The sequence below is a fragment of the Polistes canadensis genome, unplaced genomic scaffold, assembly GCF_001313835.1.
Source record: "Polistes canadensis isolate GaletaPanama2010 unplaced genomic scaffold, ASM131383v1 scaffold_3, whole genome shotgun sequence".
In the NCBI taxonomy this organism is placed as follows: domain Eukaryota; kingdom Metazoa; phylum Arthropoda; class Insecta; order Hymenoptera; family Vespidae; genus Polistes; species Polistes canadensis.
Window position 1 is genome coordinate 1,347,360 of NW_014569550.1, and position 27,458 is coordinate 1,374,817.

The window sequence follows — 27,458 nt, forward strand, 5'->3', positions numbered from 1 at the left end:
ACACATAGACACATACCACACACGCATTTACGTAAAATAACTATGGCTACATTTAAACGATACTAGAGGCATTATTCAGGCATGATCTCGCTTTATGGATTCAAAAATCAGAGACTTTCAAACCTCTTAATATCTTTGTGTTAATACCTACCGTCATTTATGCTCTTTCGTAGGCAAAGATTAATCAATGGCAGTAATTTCAAGCTTCTCTCTTTCTCTTTCATATTGCATTCTTTAGTGAATTGTATTCAACTATAGGATAATTTTAAAACGAAGTACGGTTCCGATTGCGTTGAAATTCTATTGAAATTTATACATATTTTAGCGAAACAATAATGATAGTGCCAGACATTATCGCGTATTTAACAAATTTCTTTTCTCTCTCTCTCTCTCTCTCTCTCTCTATCTATCTATCTTAATCCATCTCGATCTTTTCGATCTCTTCGATTCATTTTATATTTATATATGTATATTAACGTATTTAAATATCTTCAAGATTTGTAATATTCATAATTCTCTATATTTGTTCAAATATAAATGCAAGATCGGAATGTTATACACGTATCATACTAAATCGTAAAGTGAATTGATCGTAGAGAACCAACGAACGGATGGGAGAGGATGAGGAGGAGTAGGAGGGTGATTGAGAGGGAGATGGAAAAGAATCAAGATCGACGGATGTATTCGCGTAATCGGTGCATTTACCAAATTTACATGCGTGTAAATCAGGTGTGGCTATACGTACGCCCGGAATCATTATACCAACGTGCCATTAAAATTAATGAACACGTTCTGTCTCGAGTTTTTCGATCGTTAATGAGATCTAGTATCGGCCGACATCGGTATCGATGATAACAATAAATACAATGGAAATCGATTAATTCGCGATCAATGGCCACATTCTCTGTCTCTCTTATTTATTTCACATATTTTAGAATATTCGTAAATAAATGAGATCGCATAAAGTTGATATCTATTTTAGTTTGCTCATTTTTACAGCATTAATTCGAATTAATTTCTTTATAAGAATTATGTTGGAATATATTTTGGTTCATTTTCTTTTAAGAAAAACTTAATAATAAAAATGAGAGAAAATATTTATTTGACGTAAACAAAATCTATCGATTGACTCTAATACCAGTCAAATTAATACACGTGTAAGATATCTACAAATACATATCGTCCAAATAATTACGGTATACTAATCTGCATGCCGTATCGTGTCAATTTGCCGAGTTTCTGCATCCCACATTTGTATATGTTTCCTTTTTCTCTTTTCATTTCCTCTTCTTTCCCTCTTGCTTTAAAACGCAATTAAACGATCGTCATTACTCGTTCGGTCGTTCATTGGCTCGTAACTAAATCGTCTAAATTTGTATGATTTGTCAGGGATGGTGAGGGAGGGAACGAACGTTCAATACATCGATTACTATTAAATCTCCCTAGCCGTTCGCAAGTATCTTTGGGATATTATTTTTGATCATTATTTCCACCCTCGGCCCCTAACCCCTCCCGTCCTCCTTACCCTTTTTAATCCACCACTCGCTACATTCGTGGATGGAACGATTCGTTTGAAAGCGAGAGCTCACTCGGTAATTATCTACAAATTAAAATCCCTCTTTGCACTCCAAAGTACTCTCCTCTGCGGCCACTTTCATCGAAAACAGGAGTAGGTAGTGGTAGTGGTAGTGGTAGTGGTAGTGGTGGTAATGTTGGTAGTGTGGGTGGTTACTGACGTTCTCCTATCTACGTAGAGAGAAAGAGATAACAAACGGCATTTATTCGTTAAAACGGTATTAGCGAGAATTAACGTTAGTTAAACCGCCCGCTACGAAAATCATCTCTAAACAACACACTTTATTAGATTACCAGATAGTAGCATAGGGCATTCACCGACGCGACGCAAATACATTCATTAATTTCTACGATATAGTTAGTTCTTTTTAAAATTGCTAATACGATCGTTTTTTCGATGACGTTGTTATCGTGTTCCGCGATATTGGAATGTAAATAGATAAAAATTCGAAAAAAATCCTCAAAGTTTCTATCTTGATTTATTCCAATTTTGTTTTTTATTATCATCGCAATATTTTTCATCTCTTCGTTGTATTATCATTCAATTTCCGTTTATTCGCTGTCTTTACTCATTCCATGTTCACGAATTAATCGAACAAAAATTATATCCTTCTACGTTTCTCTCTCTCTCTCTCTCTCTCTCTCTCTCTCTCTCTCTCTCTCTCTCTCTATCTCTTTCTCTTTTCCTTTCATTTAAAGATTTAAGTTTATATGCATGTAATGACCCGTCCCATGTTCACGGCTAAATCGAACAGAAATTATTTTCCTTCGGTTTATCTCTCCCTCTTTCTCTCACTTTCTCTCTGTCTTCGTTATTGTCCCTCCCATTTAACGATTCTAGGTTTATATCTATGTAAGCTTCCCCATAAGCTCGTACACTTCGCTCAGGAGACGGAGGGAGTACTGTCCAAAGCACCCGTACGCGTTTCCACGCGCCATTGTCCGCAGGATCGGTTCTGTCTCTCGAGACATTAAGCACCGTGCACGTACAATGATCCCGTGTCCACATCTCCCTTACGGACGTACGCATACGCGTTCGCGAATGTTCGTTGTATCATTAACTGTATATGCCAACAAGGCTATTTCGCTTTTGATGTATCCTGATCGTCAAACAGTACTACGTGGTACGGACTATTGTCATACTCCTTAGTATCGTTGCTCGAAGGATTGAAGGATTACTACGTTAATCCAAACATCTATCAGTTGCTATGCTACAATCCATTCAAGCATTATCGGTATTAGTATTCTATCGTTTCCAAATTAACAATCAAATTTTTAAATGATCGTTCCTTATTATTACAATTCTTTCTTATTTATATTTTTATATTCAATATTGAAACTTGAAAAACCATACAAAGGAAAACATCGATCTGTATGTGTTTTTGAAACACGTGTGATATTTAAGATAGGAAACTTTAAAGTTAATTATTAATTAATGAATCGTTCTCTCTGCTTGTGTTATTGGAATACACTAACAATAAGAAAGTCGTTTAGCTAAATGGCTATTAAATACTTTAAACCATACATCCATCAGTTGTTTTCCTACAATTCATTCAAGTTTGAATATTTCATTGTTTTTAAATTAATGATCAAATTTCAAGATTGTGTTTACATATAAATATATACCTTTACATTCGATTCGTAGTTTAAACAAAAAAAATGTTGAAAAGGCAGTGTTCTACATGTATTTTTTTAGAATACGCGTGCCGTTTAAAAAAGCATCGAGGAAGCTGTGAAGCTGAATGTCTGCTGCATTTTTCCCTTATTCTCTCTCTCTTTCTCTTTCTCTTTTTCTTTTTCACTATCCATCTTCCTTTTGCTCGAGGGGCTTTTCTTGATGCCAGGCCTGGCATCCTAAGAGCGTGAGAGAACCGAGCTAATATCCACGAAGGAGCCTTTATTTTTCTTTATTAGCCCGTCGCGGTAACAATGGCCGGGCCGAGCATCCGGTGTCAATGGTCTGGTTTTTCGCAACCACGAAGAAAGGAAAGAAATAGAGGAGATGGGGAAATAGGGGGATATGAAGGCGAAAGAGGATGAGGAAGAGGAAGAGGAAGAGGAAGTAGAAGTAGAAGTAGAAGTATAAGGCTTGCTAACCGGCCGAGCGAATACTTTCTTCTCTTCTTCTGGAAGCTACTCTCCTATTCTCGAGCTAGCTAGCTAGCTAGCTGTATCTGCAACATTTCACTCCCCTTCATCCTTCGTGAATGAGGAAAAAAAGAGAAGAGCACAGAGGTAGAAAAGGGTGGGAAGGGGCTAACGGGGGGGGGGGGGGKGGAAAAAAAAAAACTCCTTCGTATAGACCGTAGACGATGCTACGCAAAGAAGAAGAAGTAGAAGAAGAAGAAGAAGAGATGGATAAGAAGGAGGAAGAATATGACGATGAAGAATAAGATGAAGGAAAGAGAACAAAAATAGGGAGATATAAAGGGAGAAAAAAAGAAAGAGAAGAAAAAAATGGAAAAAGAAAATGAAAGAAAAGAGAAACGAAGAAGTTGGAAAAGGATCTGCCTTGGAAGAAGGAGAAACACATCGTTGCCTTCGGCATCTAGTCGTCCTCTTCTCTTACATCAGAAGATGTTGCACCGGTTCTTTCACAACCCTCTTATTTTCTTTCTTTCTCTCTCTCTCTCTCTCTCTCTCTCTCTCTCTCTTTCTCTTTCACCCTCTCTCGACGTCATGATAGTTCCTTCTAAATAGCCCATGTGACGCTACCAGCCACCGTATTACATTCCACGCACGCTGACACGGAACCGAGAACTATACAACTATCTCACTCTATCCTTCTGTATAGTATACACATACATTCTTCTACACTGTTCTCTCGCTACCATACTTTCACACGCTGGCGCACAGGAACGGTTATATTCCTGGGGAACCACAGAGAGGAAGAGAGTTAGAGAGGCGGAGAGGGAGAAAGATGGTACACGATTCCGATGGTTTCTAACGCTAGAGATGGCCGCGTCGATGCGTGTTATCCTCCTCCTCCTCCTCCTCCTCCTCTTCTTCCTCCTCCTCTATCTTCTCTTTGCTCCTTTTAGATTTACGTTCCTCTACCACATTGCTCCACACCATTCTTCTCCATTAGCTGTCTCTCTCACTCACCCATTCTCTTTCTTACTCACTGTCTCGCTATCTCTTGTCCTCTCTCTCTCTCTCTCTCTCTCTCTCTCTCACTTTCTTTCGTTTAGCTTATTTTTTCATTCTTTTTCCCCTTTTTATCGTCCTCTCACTCTCTGGGTGTTCCCTTCATCCATTAAATTTTATGTTTACGAGCCAAACGTTCGCCGATTATGATCCTTTTGTTAAGTATGAAATTTGGATCGATGGGACAATGTTGAACGAGTTCATTAAATGGGGGATTATTATATCGAGAAAAATGGTTTATTTGTTTAAAGAAAATTCGATATTTTAACGATATTACGAAAAGGTGTAACGATTAGTCTCACCATAAAGATGGAGTTTCACTTAAACTTTGTATAGAATATTTTATTCAATCTTACGATCTTACGCGAAACTCCGTAATGGACTTTGACGGTGAATTTCGATTGACTCGTAAAGAAGGAACGATCAATCTCGATGAACTAGAGATATATATCTTAAGAATGATCCATCAATAACCATCGACTTTCATAGCTAATCGGAAAGAAAGATCGACGAAATATATTCCCATCGGCATATATAATATACGTTTTCAAATGTGCAAAATTTGAAGAAAAAATCTTAGGTTGGGTCTCACTGACCGTCTTCTTGTTAATCGTATGCATATAAATTCATGTTTAAATGAATATTTACCACGAATTATTTGTAAGGAACAATTTGTGTCTTCTCTTTTTAGATCGAAGATGAAACGGCCATTGGTGCTGACGTGCTTCCTGCTGCTCCACTCCAGTATCCTGGGTGCACCACGGACAGGTTAGCAAATATCATAGATTAATAGTTAATCCTTGAATGATCTCATTCGTAATCTCATTTGATAATTGAAAAAGTAAGAATTTCTATAGTTAAATGTTGTCCGACGATTTGTGAAATGAAATTTAGTCGATATGCCGGAAAATCCATTTAAGTAGGTTGTTTTTTTTACCATTTTATATTCAATAATGTAAGAAGAGATATAGTATAGAGTTCGTTGGATCTTAAAGGGAAGGAAAGAGATAAAGAGAGATGAAGAAATGGAAGAGAATGAGATCTTTAATCCACCAAGGTCGCTCGGGAATCTGTCGTGAACCCGTACGAAAACAACGTCGAGGGGTGGATTATGATGATCGTGGTAGTAACGTCGGAAGGACTCGTGAATGGCTTTCTATATCTCTTTCTCTCTCATTCATTCATTTTCCCTTTATCTTTTTCTCTATCTCATCCTCATCCCTCCATCTATTTCCATCTCCTTCTCAGTCTCGACGTAATGCACACTCAACCGTGCCACATAACGGCGGACCTTTCCTACCGTCCTTTTCTCAATTGTACTCGGATAGACAAATTAGTTTCCGCGTTTCCCCTTTTCCTCCAGTCTTATTCTCACCGAACGTTCCAACGTTTTGTACTCGCTTTGAATAGCGCCTCGTTTCCTGGACGAAGAAGACTAGACGTTTTGGCCAGGATTTAAGGTAAATACGATGTTCCTATTATTATCAATGAGACGTTGAATCTCTTTCCTATTTTATTTATTTTATTTTTTTTTATTTGTTTTTTTTTCTTTCATTTTGTTCATTGCAAAAAAATGTTTCTCTCTTGTTTTCTCATTAATATTTGATCTATTTAATTAACATTTTTCTAACTTGTCAAGAATTTCTTTAATACAATTACCTATCTTACATTTATATATTATATATAACTATGTAAGTGTATAATTACACTTATACGATACAAGAAAGTTCCGAGATACTCGCGTACCACTCGCTAGCGTTATCATATCTGCTTATGCAGATACCACTCGTCGTATCACATTTTCAGAGACGGCAGCGCACTTTTGCATAAGTCACGGTTTGTCTTCGTGAATTCAAACATCCTACGTTCTTTCTCATTTTGTCTCACTTGGTATATCTGCCTACCTGTCTGTTTCTTCATCTCTCTATCCTTCTCTTTCTCTTATGTGACATTTACGCGCGAGGACCAGAATTTGCGAATAATTTCCAAGATGCTTTGCTAGAACTTTGCCTAGGTATATTCAAATCCTCGTATTAATTTCTAAGAAAGAACTTTTCGATTACTAATCCTCCTTATTTCCTTCTATTACTAAATTTTTTTTCTAATTCTTTTTCGTACACATAAGTAATTTTTTCAAAACTTATTTTTATTTCTCACGTATAAAAAACCTCGTGCGAGAAATTAACACCAATTTAAGAATCAACGAATTATTTTATTTGCATCCTAGTGCAAATTTAAACAAAAAAAAGAAGTGAGAATAAGCTTTTAGATTATTAACAATTCATTCTCTAGTATCGCTTTTACTTATTTATTTATCTTTTTATCTATTCCCTCTCTTTCTCTTTCCCTTTCTCTTTTACAAACAAATACACACGCGAACGGAGGTAAACATTTACACTTACTTACCAACTTAGTCAGGGAAGTAACAAACAGTTTTGGTAATTACCAGTAAAGTAACCGCGAGCAATAGTCAAAGTTGACCGTTCGCGAAAGGTTGGGAAGCTCATTCGCACGATCGAAAGCAAAGTGGCTCGTTCGTCGAGCCACCGTTCCAGTTACGACAGCTACATTCTAAAGAAACCGCAGTGCGTCGAAGAATAGCGTAAGGGGAAACCGGACTTTCCACCCTTCCGACTTAATTGGCGGCTTTAAGAGTTCGCTTCGGCCAGAACACCGACATAGTGCTCTTCCTCTTTCTCTCTCTCTCTCTCTCTCTCTCTCTCTGTCGAAAGATCGAAGTGTCGCCACTTTGAAAGCTCGCCGAAACTCTCGGAAGACTCGAAACTCGATAATGGCACGAAACACGAGGGAGATCGCAAGATAGAGAGAGAGAGATAAGGAGATAGAAGAAAATTTATTGTACACACAAAGGTAATCAGTAAGGATAGAGAAACTATATATATATATATATATAGAACTAATATAAATTAACATTAAATGTTTAATAAAATAAATGTCAACGTTATGTGGTATAAATATCACACACAAATTCATTAAATAAATATTAAATTAAAAGGAAAGCTTCTCTCTTTTATATTTTTTAATGGCCGAGAAACGTAGAATTCAATTCACATCTACGTCGAGGTAAAGATCAATAATTTTGTATACATGTGTAATAAAATAGAGAGAACAAAAATAGACATTTTTATTCTATCACGATAAATGAATAAACGAATAAATAGAAAGAAATTCACTTTTCTTATTTGGTCAGACCACATTCGACGAGATCTTGTATTGGATTAAACCAACCGAGAGAAAGTGAGAAACAAAGAAAGATAGATAGATAAATAGATAGATAGATAGATACATAGAAAGACAGAGAAGTAGATAGATATAGAAATAGGCAGACAGACAGACAGACAGACAGACAGGAAGTATAGGAAGCGGAAGGATAGCTATGCCATTCGTCTCTGTCTTTTCACAAATTTGATTTCTACCCACTCGTATTTCAGTGAAGTCGATGGCTAAAAGCCTCGAGAAGTCAAGTTAATAAGTGTCATTTCCTTCGGTCTACAGTGGTATGCTAGAGGCATCTAGATAAATCTTCGTTTTTGCAACGTCTCTCGCTTTCTCCATCGGTTTAACGCACACATTGTTAACGCGCACGCATAAATACCATTCTCGTTGAAGCTAACTGTGGAAACGGTAAATCTACGTGCTTTTACGAACCACATGTATATATACAATATATATATATATATACAATATATATATATATATGCATGTATTCAAGATATACCTAGGAACATAGAGAGATCTTTGTGTGTGCGTATATACGCGTCTCTGCGTGCATACCTCTATGTATGCGTGTTTATATATACGTGTCATAGCACAGAGAACAGGCATCCCATTATCTCGAATATCAGGAACGTGTTAAGTTCACAGCAAGGCGCCGCTTTGTCTCGTTTACGTACACAAAGCGCGTAAAATCGAGGCTCTTCGACGCACGCTATGCTTATATTATAGAGACGAGTTTCTTCGATGTTTTCATCGATTCGTCTCTCTTCATTTCTGAACAAGTGTCTGACGAGAAGAAATAGAGGGAGAGTGAGAGAGAGTGAGAGAAGGGAAAGAGAGAGAAGGAAAAAAGAATGCTCGTCTTTCATGTATATATATATATATATATACATGCAATTTAGTATTGCGGTGGCCGCCGCATCTCTTCAGCAATTTACCACGCGAATTATAATTCAAATTCGTTATATCCTATAATAACTTTGAAGGGAGACCAAGGGAGAGAAGAAAATAAAGGGAGAGAGAGAGAGAGAGAGAGAGAGAGGGAACATCTGCTTTGGAGTAATCTACGTGGAAAAAGGGTCGGGCAAACTTTGATAGAAACAAGCTTTTCCATTGGAAAAGAACTAATTTTACGATGAGAAAAGTGCACGGTTACAGGCTAAAGGGGAATAGGTAGGATAGTAAAAAGAAAAAAAAAAAAAATGCTGTTGGGAGAGAAATAGAGTTGAAGAGAAAGAGAGATAAACGTAGAAGAGACAACGCGAGCCGCTGAATTCGTTTCTCCTACTCGGCCCGGTGGTTTTGCAGCGTCGTAATAAAAGTGCATTTCTATCTCTCCCCTTCTACAGGCCGAGACTGAATGAATATTAGCAGGAAATGAACAACGCGACCTTTCGGTTAACGTGTCGCCAATCTTTTTTTCTTTCTTTCTTTCTTTATTTCTTTCTTTCTTTCTTTCGATTTCATGAAAATTTTACTGAACAAAACAGAAAATATTCTCTCGTATAAAAGATCCTCCTACAGTTACATGATAGATATCTCATTTCTTTTCCATCCCTTTATACTCCCTTTTTTTTTCTCTTTCTATATATATATATATATATATATATATTTATTTTCTTTATTTTTCTTGTATCTTTTATCAAAAATTAACGAAAATTTTTGAAATAGGATTAACCGTAATAGAAAATTTGATTTTTTTTTTCGTAATCGCGGAGAGATCTACTACGCACGTTTCTATTTAAAATTGATTATTCCTCCTTGTTTCTTTTCTGCGTAGAAAGAGATAGAAAAAGAAAAAGAGAAAGAGAAAGAGAGAAAGGTAGATAAAGAAGAAGAAAGGGATAAAGAAAAGGATAAGAGACGAGCGTTATTTTTATTACCACGAATGCTCCCTCACCTGAGTTTCTCTGTTAAATGGGATACTGTTTTGGCGCACATGCGAGTATGCTCAGGGTGGGTTCGAATGAGCGATCATAAACTCCCGGAGGGGTAGCGAAATGCAAGCGAGCGAGGGCTCGAGTCCACTCTGAGTTTCGAGTGCTGGGTAACCTCGTAAAAAACACTTCTATTTCCACGGCCATTTAGCTCCGATCCTCTTTGATGATTTCTCTTCATTCTTCTTTCTCTTTCTCTCTCTTTCTCTCTTACTATATATATATCTATAGATCTTTTTCTCTTTCCCCCTTCCATGCTTTATCACTCTCTCTCTTTCTTTCTTTCTTCCAAATTTTTTTCCTCTTTTAATCTTTATGCTCTCCCCTTTCTTCTCATTTTATTTCATACCACAGCAAACCTTTTTCTCTCATTGAGATCGTAACGCATTAGTTCGCAACACGTTCTTATTCTACTATCTTTTCTCTCTCTCTTTCTCTTTTTCTTTCCATCTTTTTCAACCTCATCTCTTTCTTTCCCCCTTTTCAACTCACGGTTACTTACTCTTCCTATCTTGTTCTACTCCCACCCCCATCCCCACCCCCGATTCCCCTCTTTCTACAGTTTTTCGCATCAAGCTACAACACATGCTCGTTTTCTCGCTCTTTCTCTTTCATTTCTCACAACACACCCTTCTCTCGCTCGACCGAGTGTAAAACCAAGAATCACAGAAGGGACGTCGATTTTCTCCCTTCCGTTGAACTCGCCAAACACCGGGAACCATTGGCATCTAACTCGTGTTCGTGTACGAGCCGATTCAACGGTGGTTCGCATAATTTTCTCGGCTGTTCTACACCGTGAATTTCTCTCTCTTTCTCTTTCCCTTTCTCTCTTTCGTTCTCTCTCCAACTTGCACGAAATCACCCTTATCTGACCACAAAGCTGATATGCACATTCTCTCCCAGTGGTTCTGCGATAACGGGACTCCGACCCCGTGAATTTTCGAATGAGGGACTCTACTTCACTACTATTGCACGCAGCTTAGGATTCGCGATAATACGTAAAAAAGTGTGAGAGTAAGTTATATAGATAATTCGATGGATGTTTGCTGAAATAGAATTTTGATTACCTATACAAATCTCTAAATCATTTGATTTCATTTTCGATAAGTTAGTTAAAATAAACATTAATCGTTAATAATAATAATAATAATATGTATATGTATCTAATATACACGAATCAGTGATATAATTGAGCAATGTTTTTCAAATTGGGTCATTAATTAACGTTTTCGTATTTATTGTCCTTTGTAATGTTTATATTTTGTTTTCGGCCAAACGACTTTATATCTTTTTACTTTAGTACGTCTTTGTCAGTCGAATTGTGGTCGTGAACGTAACAACAACAGCTGAGAGTCATAGACAACGATTTCTAAATTTTCTCGATGCAGATAAAAAGCGAGGACAGGAAACAAGGTAAAAAGGATTATACCGATTTTTATATTCATAATAAAACCGATTGTGGTTTTCTGAAATATCATTATTTTTCTTTTATCCGCCTATGCAATTTAAATGTTTTTATTATTTGTACCATATATTTTTTACCATGTATTCTTTTCATACAAGCAAATTTCGATTTTAATTTGTGTAAAACAAATCAACGAAAAATTGTAATTTAATTAAACGGAGTTCTTTCTTACGATTATAATAATTTTATATTAGTAGAAAGGAAAATCTTTAATTTTATAATTTAAATGAAAAAAAGAAAAAAATGTTACTCTTTTTATCATCTAATTTTTGCATATATAATTACGTTTATTTAGAATACATTCTGTATATATATATATGCATACATACGTATATTCAATTGATAACTATTGGTTTCGTTTGTTAACGTTTTACGTAGCGATTCATGAAATGATATTGTTTGTAAAAAGAAAAAGCCCTAATGGCAATTGTACGGTCGACCAACTGAACATTTAAAAGAATTGCTAGAAAAGCGTACCTCTTAGGTGGGAGGAGAAAGGCGCTGACAGAGAGCGTAATTGGTTTCCTTTTCGTGGTATGTGTGTGAGAGAGTTTTGCGAAAGAAAAGAAAACGCTGCGTAGATACGAGAGGAGAATGAGTGAGAGAGAAAGAGAAAAAGTAAAAGAAAAATAAAAAGAAAAAGAAAAAGAAAGAGAAAGCTTGCAAAGCGCCAGAAAGAAAGAGAGAAAGAAATAAGAAAAAGAAAAGAATAGTATGAGAAGGAAATAGAAGTAGAAGTAGAAAAGAAAGAAAAAGAAAAAGAAGAAGATGATGATGATGATGATGATGATGATGATGATGATGATGATGATGATAGAAAAGAGAAAGAGGAAAGAGAAATTTTTCTACGGTGAAGCAAACGAAAGAAACCCTTTTCCAAACGGGTTTTCTTCTTTCTCAACACAACAATTGGTTCACGCTTGTCCGGTGAGATAGGTACGAAGGAAAGAAGAAGCGCTTTAATAAGCTCGCGTAATTCATTCGCTAACGCGCTAAAAGCATTTTCCTTGGCTGCTCGACCGCCATATTATCTGCTCTTATTACGTACGTAGTATCTAAAACGCGTACATATGTAAACATAGGTGGGGTATATGCGTCGTATATGTATATGCAATTACATATATACATATATATATATATACTAACGCGTAGCTATCTCCTATACTTTTCTATATTTCTTGTTAAATCTCGTCTGTACTTTGAGCCGCTTGAGAGGATGGTTACATCGTACCGAGGAGTACCGTTGCAAATACTTTGAACAAAGGAAAACCCCCTTTTCATAGGTCTCTATGCGTATAATAATTGTATATAATATTATGCAAGCGTATATATATATATATATATATATATATATATATATATATATACGAACGTAGACGGTTAGAAATATATGTATGTATATACATATTTATATAATACGTAAAATTTACTAACCTACGTCAGCAATTCCTTTTTCGAGTATTCGCGGCTACTTAATCATTTATATTTCAATTAGTCGAGCTGAGTTTAAATGGTGAAAAATTATTTTTCCCACGTTCCGCTGTTCTCTGCCCTTCCTATCCTATGGTTTTATAAAAATTCTCAACATTATAACTTTGTTTTTTTTCGAAGCTCCAACGCACGAAAATATTCTAGATCCATGTTAACGAGCATTACGAATCAAAAAAAAAAAGAAACGGGTAGGGGAGAATGGAAATGGAATGTATAAGAAGAAAAAGGAAAAAAAAAAAAAATTATATAACATGTAGAACAGGACGTTGATAATTACGTTTTTATAAAATCCAACGATTTTTCCGGTTCCTTCGTAGGGAACGTAAAATCACGCGGAAGGTTAATCAGAGTCAAGGCAAATAAGCGAAGGACTCAACGTGCTAGGTAATTACTAAGGTCCGTTAAAGTGAATTCCGACATTGTTCCTCGAGCCTGAGTGCACACGCACGCGACGAATAATATGTGTGTGTGCATGCGACGCACAAAAGCAAAAAAATTGTAGCAAAAAAAGAGAAAGAGAAAGAAAGAGGTAGAAAGAGAAAGAGAAATAGAAAGAGAGAGAGAGAGAGAGAAAGTGCTGACGACGATTAAAAGCTCGGCCTTGCACGCCTCCTCTCCTACTCCGATAACCCCCATTCCGCTATGCCCTTTTTACGCGTCAAGCTTTACCTTTGACAAAGCTGGAAGCATTTTGTTGAGTATTAAACTTGACTCTTTCGTTTCGATCCAGTCGTGTTTCCTGCCTATCGGAGAAAAAAAAAACAAGTATGATTTCTTTACCTTTTTTTCTCTCTCCCTCTCTCTATCTCGTTCGCTCTCATCATCGAATAATTCGTAAATGAAATTATTTTACAGAAAGAAAGGGGGACGAAAGAGTTAGAGCCACTAAGAGACAAACGCGCGAATATATCTCCCTTCAATATTTTATACTTTCATTATAATCCGTAGTACGCAGCTTACGTTTTCAGTTATCTCTTAATTAAATCGAAAACATGAATAGAAAATGACGAATAGATGTGAGAAAAAAATTGTCTATCTTCGTTCACTATTTTCACTTGTGTTTATTTTCAAAAGTATTACAAAGGATTCTTGTTTTTGATTAATCATTAGAATGATTCGTATTTAATAAAAACGTACGATTGCCAATATTATCGGACTAAAGACCTAAACGGAAGAAAGAATAAGTGGGAAGAGGGGGCTGGGGGGGGAGGAGAAAGGTATGGTGGGAGGAAAAAGTTCGAATCGATTTCCGACAAGGAGAAATATCGCGTTAGGTAGTGGTGTAAAAGGATAGAAAAGTATGAGTACGTGAATGTGCGAGAGTAGGTTGAGTTACGAGAGTGGTTTCGGTGTGTGAGAGAGAGAAGAACTTGCTTGCTTTAGAGGGAATTTTTTTGGGCGGCATTTGCGATTTATATTTTACGCCGGATTTGACGTTGTCAACGTCATCGTTGTAGTCATTGAGCATCGTTGGTGTTACGTTCGTAGATATATTTTTTCACTTGTACAATATATCGCGTTCGTCGCAATACTTTCTTGTAAAAGCACGGTTTTTTCCGTTGTTAGAAATTCCAGCGTAAGCGTGTACTTATTACATACAAGGCAGAAAATTAGCTAACGCACAATTATACGGGGATTCGGTGACGTTCACGTGTTATATTGTTTTTCCTCCAAATTGTGTTGTTTTATCAACATACAATGTTTCAACTATCCTAATATACCTATACGTTATTTTCATCTATTTTCAAATATTATTTTCTTCTTTGTATTTACTTTTATTCAAATATATAATATATTTATCTTCATCCGTTAAGATATTTTTTCAATCTACGTAAATTCATTGATTTCAATTGTCACGGAGAATCTTGATGCAATGAGATACATTCACATATTCTCTTTACCATTTCTCTCTTTTACATTTCGTACAGTTCTATGTATACATATACACGTATACGAACGAATCTACGTCTGTGTTTGTAAAACATAGACTTAGAAGCTTAGAGAAAGGGAGAGCGAATGATAGAGAGTGGTAGAGAGATAGAGAAAGGAAAAGAGAGAAAATGGGGATACTAGACGCACTAGATAGTCGACGCTTTGTATTTGCCCATTAATAGTGAACTACCATCCTAACTGGTTGCCTAGTCGGCGCTGAGAAATTAGCGGAGGCGCTAATTGCGTTACGTAACCTAGTTAGGGATGTGTGCACTTGGAAATTCGAAGCGACGATCCTCTCTTCCTCTTTCTCCTTCCATCTCATTCTCTATCTCTCTCATTCTTTCATTCTCTTTCTCTTTCATATTCTCTATCGTCGACTCCGACTAGTTTTCTTTCCTTTCTTTCATTCTTCCTTTCTTCCGCTCTGATTTTTATTTCGTCGTTTCTTTTACATTTTCTCTATGTTCTTCTCGATGCCGAACGAACCTTTTCGTTCTAATTACGATCGTTGCCTTGCACCACCCCACAATGACCCCCTTTTCTTCGTGACCTCCTCTTACCTTCCTACTAGATATCTTCTATTACTGCTATAGTAAGTAATACTAACGCAAACGGATCTGTCTTGACTAGCACAGCTGACACGAATCACTGAATCTTACGTATCATTCACTTAAATCATCCGTTTTTAATCATTTTAATAAATCTTCCTTACTTTTATTTTTCTTTATCCATAAGTATCCTCTGATATTTTTCAATATTCTACAAGTAATTTTTTCTCAATTATTATATCTATATTTAACCTACGCGATAAAAATAGTAAATTAGCTGTAAAACTTATCAATAAAAACAATCATTAACTAATATGAACACGCGATTGGTAACAAACACTAAATATCAAGTATCAATATTGTTGACGTTATTGAACAATTAACAACGATTAGAAATGGAACGTTGATTGATACGATATTAAATTTAAAACACGATATACGATTCTTACGAACCTTTAATCTTAACGTAGAAAATTCTATAGAAAATTTGTTAATAATTTAAATATTACATATTTATATATATAAGAATACATTGTGTGAAAGATCAAAGATAACACGCAAATATAATGCATAAAAGCGATCATCGTCGTCATCGTCAGAGAAAGGGAGTGGGTCAAGTCTTTCCTTGCACTTCTCTGAGCTCAACGTAAATATTATATATAAATATGCATTTTGCCGATGAGGAGAACTACCCCAACTGTGATGCCACCAACACGACCCTACGAATTTGGAGTGGCACCTATATATATATATATAATATATTTGCTTTATCTACAATATATACGTGTATACTTGTCGTATTTGTATGTTAGCAAGCAAGTAACGAGAGGAAGGCCGATGGCTGCATAAACATAAAGCCAAAGCTTTAGCGTTCGATACGTCGACAGTGAGTTTCAATGCGAAATATCGGCCTTGTTGGAACGGAACGACCGTTGCTATCTCGATGCACCACCGGCTGTCCACGATCGACCGTCAAGAGACAAGGGGTGAAAAGGGAGAAAATGGATATGTCCTGTAATAATGGAGAAATATTAATTTCAATCCCGTACTTTTATTTCTTTTTGACGTATAGGTTTGATAATAGGCACTATATATTATATATACATTTTTGAATATCGAGATTTTTGCATCTTATTGTTGAAATAATAATCGTTATTTTTTGTTCTTTTTCTTTACAATTACAGAAATAGTATTATTCGGTTAAGAATACGATCTTATAATTTTTATATCTTCTTTTTTCATAAAATTTAATAATATTCTTTTCTTTCTTTCTTTCTAACATATTGGTTATAGGTACTACATATTTTCGAGTATCAAGAATTTTGCTTTCTATAGTAAAAATGATTTTTCTCCAATTAACGAAATGGGAATGAATGTTATTCAATTGAAACATTATTTAATGGCAATTAATTAATAAGGCTTTACATTGCTAGTATTTATTAATCGGTATCTTTTCATTGGTTTCGTTTATTAAAGTCAGTTCTACTTACTTATATTTTATGTTTTAATTCTTTAATATTTGATTATCTTTAATATCATTTTTTGTAATAAATGAATACACAAGACCATTTTGTTATCTTAGTTTTCTGAATATTATTATTGATAATCTTCAGATGAAACGATGAAAAAAATACGAGTTAAAATTAACCGATAGTTTGCATGTATTCGCTTAATTTACTGCCAGTAAGTAAAATGTTAAGAATATAACGTTACATGTTTTAATATATTTTATTTATATAAATCCACAAAAGTAAAATAAAATTAAATATTAATAATTAAACATTTACCATTATATCAAATATTTTTATCGCTAATCAGATGGAAACGGTTGCGAAAAAGAATACACGTGATCACAAGATCGTATATCTAATTTCTCATCATCAATCTGGACATCATATTTATGCACGAAGTAATTTTAAAATTATTAAATTATCGACATTGTTTCCAAAACAATTTGTCTCTCATTGCTCAATTTCTTTCTTTCTTACTTTTTCTTTTTTCTTTTTCATTTTCGATCCCAATTCCAATTAGTATTTATTATACTCGAAATCACTTTTAGTTTCGAGAAAACGAGAGAAAAGAAAAGATCATTTGAATGAATCGACATCCACACACATATACGCAGAGATACACATTCCTATTTGCGTGTAGTAAAGATAGATAAAAAAAGGATAGACAATTGAGAAATAATTTCGTGGTAAAAGAAAAAATAGAAGAAATAGATGAAAAAGAATAGGAAAAAGACTAAAAATAAGAATGAGAAGAAGACAAAGAAGAAGAAGAAGAAGAAACCGTGATTATCTCGATCATGGGCATTTCTTTTAAAGCTTTTCGCTCAGTTGAAAGGTAAGGTTTTCCTGGAAAACCATTTCTAGGTTCTTTCTTTCTTCCTTTATCTTCCTTATTCGTTTGTTCGTTCGTTCGTTCGTTCATTCGTGCGTGCTAGAGGTTTGCGTGGCAAACCGAGAAAATGTCGATGCTTCGATGCTCGAAAGCTTTTTCGAATAGTCCTACGAGTGAGACTTTTGAAACATTCACAGTGTTCATGAAACGTAATTGTTTCCTAGAATTTGTTTACATTGCAGACTAGAAAATATCGAATGATTTTCTGGTAACAATCCAAACACATTGAAAAATACAATTTTACATGGTTAATTTGATGCTTTCCTCCACTTTTTTTTTATCTTCTTTTCTTAATTTCTTTTCTTTTTTTTTCTTATCATTATTTTTTTCTTTGATAATTAACACTCAATTTAGTGGTATTATGCTTTAGTAAGACTTTATGGTAAATGAGAAAAGAAAAATCAAGATTATTTCGTCTTACATCCGGAAAAGATTGATCTTTTTTTTTTTTAAGAATTTAACAAAAATAATTATTCGAAGTTGATTGCTTATTTTTTTATTTTCAATTTTATATTCAAAACATCGAATTATTATAGATTGAAATAATCAAATATTGTATATAGAAAATATATAGAAATTTATATTATAGCGACGAAATATTCGTAAAAATATTAAAATAACTGTTTAAAATTCAGGTGATAAAATATGACAATGATGAAAGACAAATGGCAATGGTAAAGATTTAATTTTGCACTAGAAAGAGAATTATTTTCTTTCGAAAGTTTTTAAGAATATAGGAAAAAGAAAATGAATGAGAAATTACTTCTCGTGAATGGATACAAATTTTCATTGTAAAATATTTTTATTCGTTTAAAAATCTCATTTCAAAGTACAACTTACTTTTTTACTATTACCGAAGATATAAGAAAGGAGAAAATAGAAAAAAAAAAATAATTGCACGGGCGGTACTTGTATTATACTTCGTATATTGAAAAAAGAGATGGGGAGGTTCGTCGTTTCGATTTCGTGCAAATAAATATTCGAATGATGATCCTTAAAAGCGGATAAATATCTTGATATCTCTTCATATATATTTATGTAACATATTATATTATACATATATATATATATATATATAGAAGGTATATAAACCCGTTGAGAACTCACACGAAGCTGCATTTCAATGCGATGGAAAAGAAGAAGAGGATTCTATTCGTTTCGACCTCGCTTTTATTTTCTTTTATTTCTCTGTCCTTGTTTCGTTTTCCATTGGGACATTCTGTAGGACATCTATGTCCTTGCACGGGTCACCCGCACAGCTTTCTCCACTCATTTTCTGAATTCAATGGACTCCAATCGACCGATGGCTGCTGCTTCGCCGTTCTCTTGTCGGTCTACGAGCGTATATCCTTTCTTTTGCTTTTTTTCTTTTTTTCCTTTTCCTTTTCTTTTTATATATAGAAATTTACGATAAAACTTACCCATGTACTTTGCGAAATTACATTTCTTTTATTTTTTTTCCTTTTTTTATTTTCTCTATTTATTCGATAGGTGGTTGTGGGGGTGTTATCATTAAAAAAAAAGAAAAAAATAAAAATGAAATGGTTACATTAATATTGATTTTCATTTAGAATTTCATTTTTTTCTGACTTGTTTTAAAAGAATTATCTCGTGTAGCGAATGAGATTATAAATAAATAAATATAATTTGTAATATATTACTAATGAAATGAAAATTAGTTACGTGTGAATAATTTATAGAGAAGAAGAAATGAGATGAAATTAGGAGTGAAGGTTGAACGGGGTAAAGGTCAGGAATAGATGGGGAAAGGGTGAAAGCATTCTCGATCTCTTCAGTCTGTACTCTTGATGTCCCTCGGTGTACGTCTCTGCCCTCGTTCTACATTCCGACATCCAGGATTATCCACTCCTCTTCTGATTTCGATGAGCTCTCTTGAGAGACTCGGTGTGGTGGCGGGATGGGCTCGTTGTACTCCTCAAATACGTCGTCGTATACGCGATGGTCGAATACCACTATTTTTTTCTTCTTTTCTTTTTCATTTTTCCCTGTTTCTCTGTCGTTTTTTTATCATCATCGTATTTTCATTGTCCTTCAGAATGGCATTTCTAGAATATTACCTATCCCCCTTTCTTTTGTTTTCATGATACTTTATTATTTTTTCTTACATTTGGAAGATTAGTATAGGTAAATTTTTATAATAATTGAATGGATGTTGAGGAAAATGAAGTATGCTATATAAATTGCTAATTTTTTAAAAGAAATAGCTTGTACGTAACATATATACTCTTTTTTTCTTTCATTTTAAATAAATATATGAAATATAATTTAAAACTTAAATAACAAAAAAATATAATTGAATAATTATTAAATGCATGAAATACACAATATTTGTATACTCGATTATGTGTTTAGTATTTTATAAGATGTTCTTTTTCCAAACATTCGTTTCGTTATTAGATCACCGTGTATATGTAACTCGATCAGTACTAAATGTTTGTTAATTCAGTTTTTATCTATTTACTAAAAGATAACAATTATTAATCAAGCATTTTTAATTGTATGGGAAAAAAAAGAAAAAATATTCTTGTTGACTTTTCAATACGTTTAAAAGAAACATGCAAGATGAAATGATCTATCTTCGAATTGTTTAACTTCTCGTTGTGGCGCTTAAAGATAAGTTAATTACGTTTTATTCCTTTGTTTATATAATATGTTCCGTAATTTTTTATGGAATTGTATTTGTATAATGAGTCCTTATGGGAAAAATAATTACATTGTTTTTGGAACAAAGCGGAAATCGTATTAAAATGGGCTCATATAAAATATGAAAAATATATTTTGATTACTCATGAATTAATTGTTATTTAAATTTATTTTCTTTCATTCATTTTTTCCGTTGATTATATGAAAAATAAAATTTTTAATTTAAATTTCTTTTATTAATATACATAGACATTTATAATTAAATTGTAATTACATAATAATCGATATAACTGAAATAACGTATATTGGATGAATAAAAATAGGTATTGAAAGTTCTCTATAAATATATTTTATTTATTAATTAATACATTTTGATTTTGTCAAATAAACATATTCTCATTTATTTTATAATTATTTTCTAAAAACGTTTCATTTATTTGACTTGCATACATGGACAATAAAATACGCGGTGATAATTATGAACGCATTGAAAGAAAGAGATAGAATATAATTATCTAACGTTTCGTCAAATTATTCAGTTGGAATAAGAAAAATATTTGTACGAAATGATCTTTCAGAAGTTTCACAAACTTAGCTTATGATGATAGCAAGAAAACGTTTTGGAACAGGTGCAGCAAACGGGTGTGTCATATCCGTTACCTTAGCCACGAATTTTCAAGCCATTCGAAATAGCAAGTAATAGAAGAAGAAGAAGTGGAAGAAAAAGTTTCGCTTTTATTAAAAAATTCTTTGTATTAGAAATCGACGTTATTATTCAAGCTTAATCGTGTCTTTTTTGTGTGACATACTTTTTTGATCTCATTTTCTTTTTCTTTCTTTTTTTTTTTTTGTTTCTTTATTTATATCAGTATCTTGCTCGCTGTGATTTGGATTTAATATGCTCCATAGGATAATGAAGGCCTTAAAGTCGGCTGGTTCTTGCGAAAGGACGAATCTCCTTAGTCTCTCTTGTGCTTCGAACAACAAGGTTTCTGTTAAAATCCAAAGAGCTTATGAATAATTAAAGATATTTTCTCGCTTCTATCATGGCTAAATAGCTTTGTGAAATAATCGATCGTTGCTTGTTTTATCGAAGCGATATTTTGTTTTATACAAAATGGCTGGATAAGTCATTTGACAAAATTGCATTATTATTATTATTGTAAATAGGTTTAATCTTTTTTTAATAAAAGATGACGTTATTGGAAAATGCTTATTTAACGTGCATGACGAATTAATTCGTCATGGCATTTAAACACGAGTCAATTTAAACTAGATACAACATTTCCTTTTGTTTTTTTTTTTTTTACCTTTCTTCATTATTTATCAAAAAATTAATTTAAATAAACAATTCTTTGAAATCCTTATTGTTTAAGTAATCGTGTAAAATGTAGATTGTTACGTTACGTATTGTCTGTCATTACATAAAACGTATAAAAATTCTATATAAATTATTTTCTCACTTTTTTAAAAGATTAATTTTGCAAGAGTCGAAATTTTCTAATGAAATAATTTTATTCAGAAAATTGTATACACTTATCGTGCACATTTTTACGTATACTTTTGAAACAATGTAAGCACATGTAATATGGTCTAAATTTTAAATTATGTTTTTTTCGTTGAATCAATTGATTTATAAACAAGCATTACATGTATATTTCAATTTAATTTTTTTTACAATTAGTATTGTCTCTGAATCTTTGTATTTTCTTCTACTTTTTTTGAATGAACCTTTTTTTACGATAGTCGTCGGAAAGTCGAAGTACGATTAATTCTCTCCTTTTCTTTTCTTTTCTTTTCTTTTAATCCTACGACGTCAAGCTCTGAGTTAAACTCTAATCTAAGGGCGACGAGCCCGAGCGAAGATAAGTTTGTTAAGTGGCTTTAATCGAATTACGAGACACACGAAAACTACTTAATAGACAGCGAACGATCTTCTTGGCATCGGGAAGAATACTCCGACCTTTGGTCTGAGTGCTTTGCGACTTTAATTAGCATTCCTGATATCAAAGAATCTTCCTCGTTTCTTTTACTTTCTTTTATTCTATTTCTCTCTCTTTTTCTCATTTCTTTTTATCCATTAAGTTCGACCGAATCGTTTGATTTTCGTTAGAAAGGAGTTTTGTTAAGTGCTGGGTTCAGGAATAACGAGAACGAAATATTAATTCATTTTTCAATATAATAAATACTTTTGAAATATTTTATACTGAGATGTGTTTTTTCGTTGATAATAATTGGAAACATTTTTAAAACTGTAAAGTTGATGTTTCGATTGCTTAATTAGATCGAAAGTTGAAATGTATCTCTCGTAGATTTTTGGAAAAAGAAAAACCTAAGGAAACAGTGAAGTTTATTACAGAAAGTTTGTGAGAGTTAAGAAGGGATCCTGTGGTGAGGACAAGATATCTAAATTTATTCTTATAATGTGTACATTAGTTATATTAATTATGGTAATAGATATAATAAAAATAGTAATAATAATGTTGAATATATGATACTAGCGCTTAATTATATCAGTTATTGTAAAAAGAAAATAAAAGAACATGGAATGAAATGTAATATTATTTTCCCCGCCATTGTTATTTATTATTATTAAATATTTAATAGAACATACGAGAATCACGTTGGAACAAAACAAAAATAAATAATTTTATTAATTATTATTGATGATCGATGCATCGAAATCGTTTGAATTAAGCTTAGTATGTACCTTTGAAGTACGATATTCGACGATAATAATTATTCGGAACGTGCCGTCGACAGGAATATTAGTGAACCAATGAACGTTCTAGGATGTTATATTTTATTTGAATGCCTAAATAGTAATGCGATTTACTAATTTACAATATTATCATAGGAAATCCGGAACGTATTATTCGTAACGTTTGTCATATTTACTTTTACCGAGGACCTAAAACATGGAATTCATTTGAAAGTTGGTCGAATCAAGGAATCAATCTATTCGATATAATTTGTAAAATTATGTTTCGAATACATTATATCGGCTGTGTCAAATCGTTCGTTGAAAATGCGCTTAATTAATATACACTAATTGCTTTGCGAATGATATGCCTTCCGTTTCGAGAGAAACCGCATTAAAGCGTCCCATTGAAATATTACATTTGAAATATTTTGAATGGACAATGAATCCCGTCCGAATATTCGATTAAAATACAAATGTTCTTCACGCGGAATCGGGAAAATTCATATAAACTCTAGCGATGAGTCCGTCGTAATAAGATCTTCATTTTTAATCAACTACGTTAAATCTTGAAATTTTAATAACGACGCGTCAGATGTACTCGCTTCCTACCCCACATTAATAACGAATAGTTTATTCTGGGTAAATGTTAAACATAATTAAAGGTCTCGTTAACATGAACAAACGATACCGGCTCGTCTTTACTTGATGATATTTTTTAAGAAAACATTTAGAATGTATAAGATAAGTATGTAAGAGAGATAAAAAGATAGATGAATATTTGGCTCTTGTAACATCTTAAAGATACAAAGAGAAAATAAATTTTACTTTAGAGAGTATTTGCTTAATTAAAATCTATAAAAAAGAAATGGAGAAGGATAAAATACTTCAAGAACAAAAGGATATAAATAGTAAAAAGTAAAGAGAAAAATGGGCAAGGGGGAGGGGGAGGGGGGAAGAGGAGAGAAAGAACCAAGATTTATATGAAAAAATGCATTTTTTTTTATCGGAACGCGTCTATTTCGGTTCTCTTTAAAAATTGACCTTTATACCACGAGTTAGCTCGTTAATTTCTCTTAAAGTCTTTTAGAATTTAATTTGCATTGAATATTACGAGAGTATTTCCATGCGAACCCTCTTTCAAAGTACATAGAATTTCTGTTTTATTCGAAAAAGTGGGCCAATTTATTTCTAACGGCAAAATATCGAGCCCAATAAGATCTAATTTATGGAAAAGAAATAGAGGAATGAAAACAAGTGAAATAGATTGAAGTTTGACATCGAGAACTCTTCCCGTAGTCTTTGATATATTTTGAAAAAATCTTATTCACGAGATTTTCGTTCGACAAACAATCGCTTATCTTCTTTCAAAAATTTTCGTATGATTTTCAACAAGCAACGATTTTTCATGTTGTTTCTTTCGTTCTTCTTGTTCATCTGTTCGTTCGAATAAAGATGCAAAGAGATGAACATATCGATGCTTTAGTAAACTGATATTTGTTAAAATCGAAGAAAGTTCGATGATATCGTTGGAATTTATCGAAAACGCATGACGCACGCGATCAGCACCAAAAGAACTACGAACTCGATTGTTATTCCTTCCTATTGGGTAATACCGTATTTCAGTGGTTAGCTTTTGAAGTATTTCGTGCTTACAGGAAATAGCACACGGATTTTAGTTTGTAACCGTACGGTTCGTGTCGTGTAAACGTTGAAACGGACATCGAGGCAGGCACAGCTTGTTACACACGGGTATGTTTGATGAAACAGTGGGAAAGAAAGAAAGGAGAACGAGACAGGGAGACAGAGAGAGAGAGAGAGAGAGAGAGAGAGAAAGAAAGAGTAACCAGGCAAAAAGACAAAATGATAGTATTGTTAGTCGAGCTAGTAGGTAGTGTAGCTCGGTGGTGTCTTGCTGATAATCCAACCTACTGTAAAATGTTTATTCCTGAAAAACAACGGAAAAATGTAGCCATGTGTATCAGACGTGTACGTGCACCCTGTCAAACAAATCGGGTCACTGTTATATTCTATACTACGCGTTTTCTACTTTTATCTTTTCGTGCTTCATGCTTTATAATTATCTCCGGCCGTGAACGAATGAAAAAAAAAAAAAAAAAAAAAAAAAAAAAAACAAAAAAAAAACAAAAAATGGGACATTCACGTCAAATCGATCACTTTTGACTACGACTTCTTTCGATTTTGCTGAAACTTTTTTATCATTTTATTCAATCATTGAAAAAACCTCTCTAAGAATTTTTTCAAATTTTTGTTTAAACCAACCCAAGAAAAGTTATGAATATTTCAAAAAAAACATGGCTTTTTTTTTTTCTTTTAAATAGCCATAACTTTGTCAAACATTGGACTCATCGGGACGTTTTTTTTTTTTAATTTATTTTTTTAAATATATTATTTTTTTTGAAAAATATATATATTCTTATACATTTTGTCAGGTTTATTTTAGGTGAATTTATTACGGAGATATGTCACTTGAATAGCATTCATTGAAAAAATATCGATTATCTTGATGGTTCATGAAAAATATGATAGAAATCATACTTTAGAAAAAAAAGAAAGAAATAAAATAAAATTTTTGATCGTTCTCGTTTAATAATCATCGTTCTATCATAATTTTTTTATATTTTCAGTATTAAAAAGAGATATGAAGTCTGTTCGTTATTCATCCCGTGCTATTACTTTGACGAACAACGGATTCTAATTTTTTAGGAATATCCTCTCTCTCTCTCTCGAAGAAAAAAAAAGGGATTGGATGTGTAACATCGTACATGCATGAACCTCTATTGTTCCTTCTATCTTTTTTATTCAATTTTTGTTCGTATGACAAAAGAAAAGAACGTACGCGCGTAGTTATTTACGTTTTCACACATTTTCAACTTTCGGTTATCCGTTTCGTTATTCGGAGAGTTAAGGGGTTATATCTAGTTGTGAGGCCAAAAAAAGGCGTTTTTTAACGAATATATTTTGGAAAGGTATTCTATTTGAATAATACAAGAAGTATTAATACATTTCGTGGCGTTTTTAAACTTTGTATTGGCACTTTTTATTTAACAAAATATTTATTTACACTGCTCCTTTAAACGATCTCCTGCATTTTCCTTTTTTTCTTTTTTTTCTTTATCATTGATATTAAAAACGTTATGAGTTAGACAATTGTATGGAGGATACTTTTTTCGTTGAAATAATTTTAGAAGAAGAAGAAGAAGAAGAAAAAAAGAAAGAAAGAAAATAATCGATATCTACATATTTAGAAAAATATAAAAGTTTGCCTTTTCAGATAGCAACGATAAGATCATAAATCAGATGATGATTTTGATCGAAGCATTGAAAGAAAACGATAAAGATCATCTCTCTCTCTCTCACTCTCTCAGTTGTCTTAAGTCTTTCTAAAGGATTCAAAAGTTCATTTCAGTCGTGTCATCTTCGCTAATAGTTTAAAAGGTCCTCTATCTTTCTCAGCAGTTATCCGCGAAAGCTTGGAACAGTTCTTTCTCACGATTACGAGGACGAGGACGAGGACGAGGATGAGGACGAGGATGATGACTATGAAGACGACCGTCGTCGTTTCTCTTGCCGACGTTTCTTCAACTTTTATCCCAGTCTCGATAACTTCTTCTTCTTCCTCTGCAAGTTTTCATTCCGTTGCTCCGTGGTGATGCAGAAAGAGACGGACGAATAGAAACGAATAAAGAAAGGGGAAGACGCAGAGAAGGAAAGAAAGAGAAAAGTGAAGACCTCGGAAACCACGCGAATGAATAAATAGAATGAATTTAATTTTTCCCTCTTAAAACGTGCATTCACTGAGTAGACGTAAGATACTGCTTTCTTTCTCTCTCTCTCCCTTTTTCAGAGATTACACCCTAAGCTATAGTAAATATATGATATAATGAATCACGAAGTCTGCTAAGTACTACTAGTCTCAAAAGAAAAAATAAAGGAAGAAAGAAGAAGAAGAAAAATAAAAAAAAGTAAGAAAAAGAATATGAATAAAATAAAGTGGAACGATAAATATGAAAGAAATTGTAGAGAACGAGAAAGATGGTTAAACGTGTCATCGTCAAAAAAATATGAAGAAAGAAAAAAATAGAAAAGAAAGTGAGTTGGGAGAGGGTCAAGGGGAGATTGAAAAGGATGAGGAAGAGGAGGAGGAGGTGGTAGTGGAAGAGGGTAGGTGACGGACTGTGTAAGAAGTAAAAGCGAGAAAATTCAACGAATTTTACTGGACAAAACGGGGCTGTAAGGTTGGCATTACCCTTTCATGACATTAGCAAGGCCGCGGAACGAAAACACGATAACACCATTACCCGCGCATAATGAATTTATCGTCGGTGACTTAA

At 33.6% G+C, this 27,458-nt stretch overlaps 1 protein-coding gene across 2 annotated transcripts in view; it reads left to right on the forward strand.

Annotated features, from left to right (window-relative positions):
* Positions 1-27,458, forward strand: part of LOC106786795 — a 229,145-nt gene that overhangs the window by 118,867 nt on the left and 82,820 nt on the right. For both annotated transcript variants that reach the window (XM_014748562.1, XM_014748573.1), the window contains exon 3: positions 5,414-5,490. In XM_014748562.1, the coding sequence (XP_014604048.1) occupies positions 5,421-5,490 (70 nt within the window). In that variant the 5' untranslated portion in view covers positions 5,414-5,420. The remainder of the gene's footprint in view (positions 1-5,413; positions 5,491-27,458) is intronic.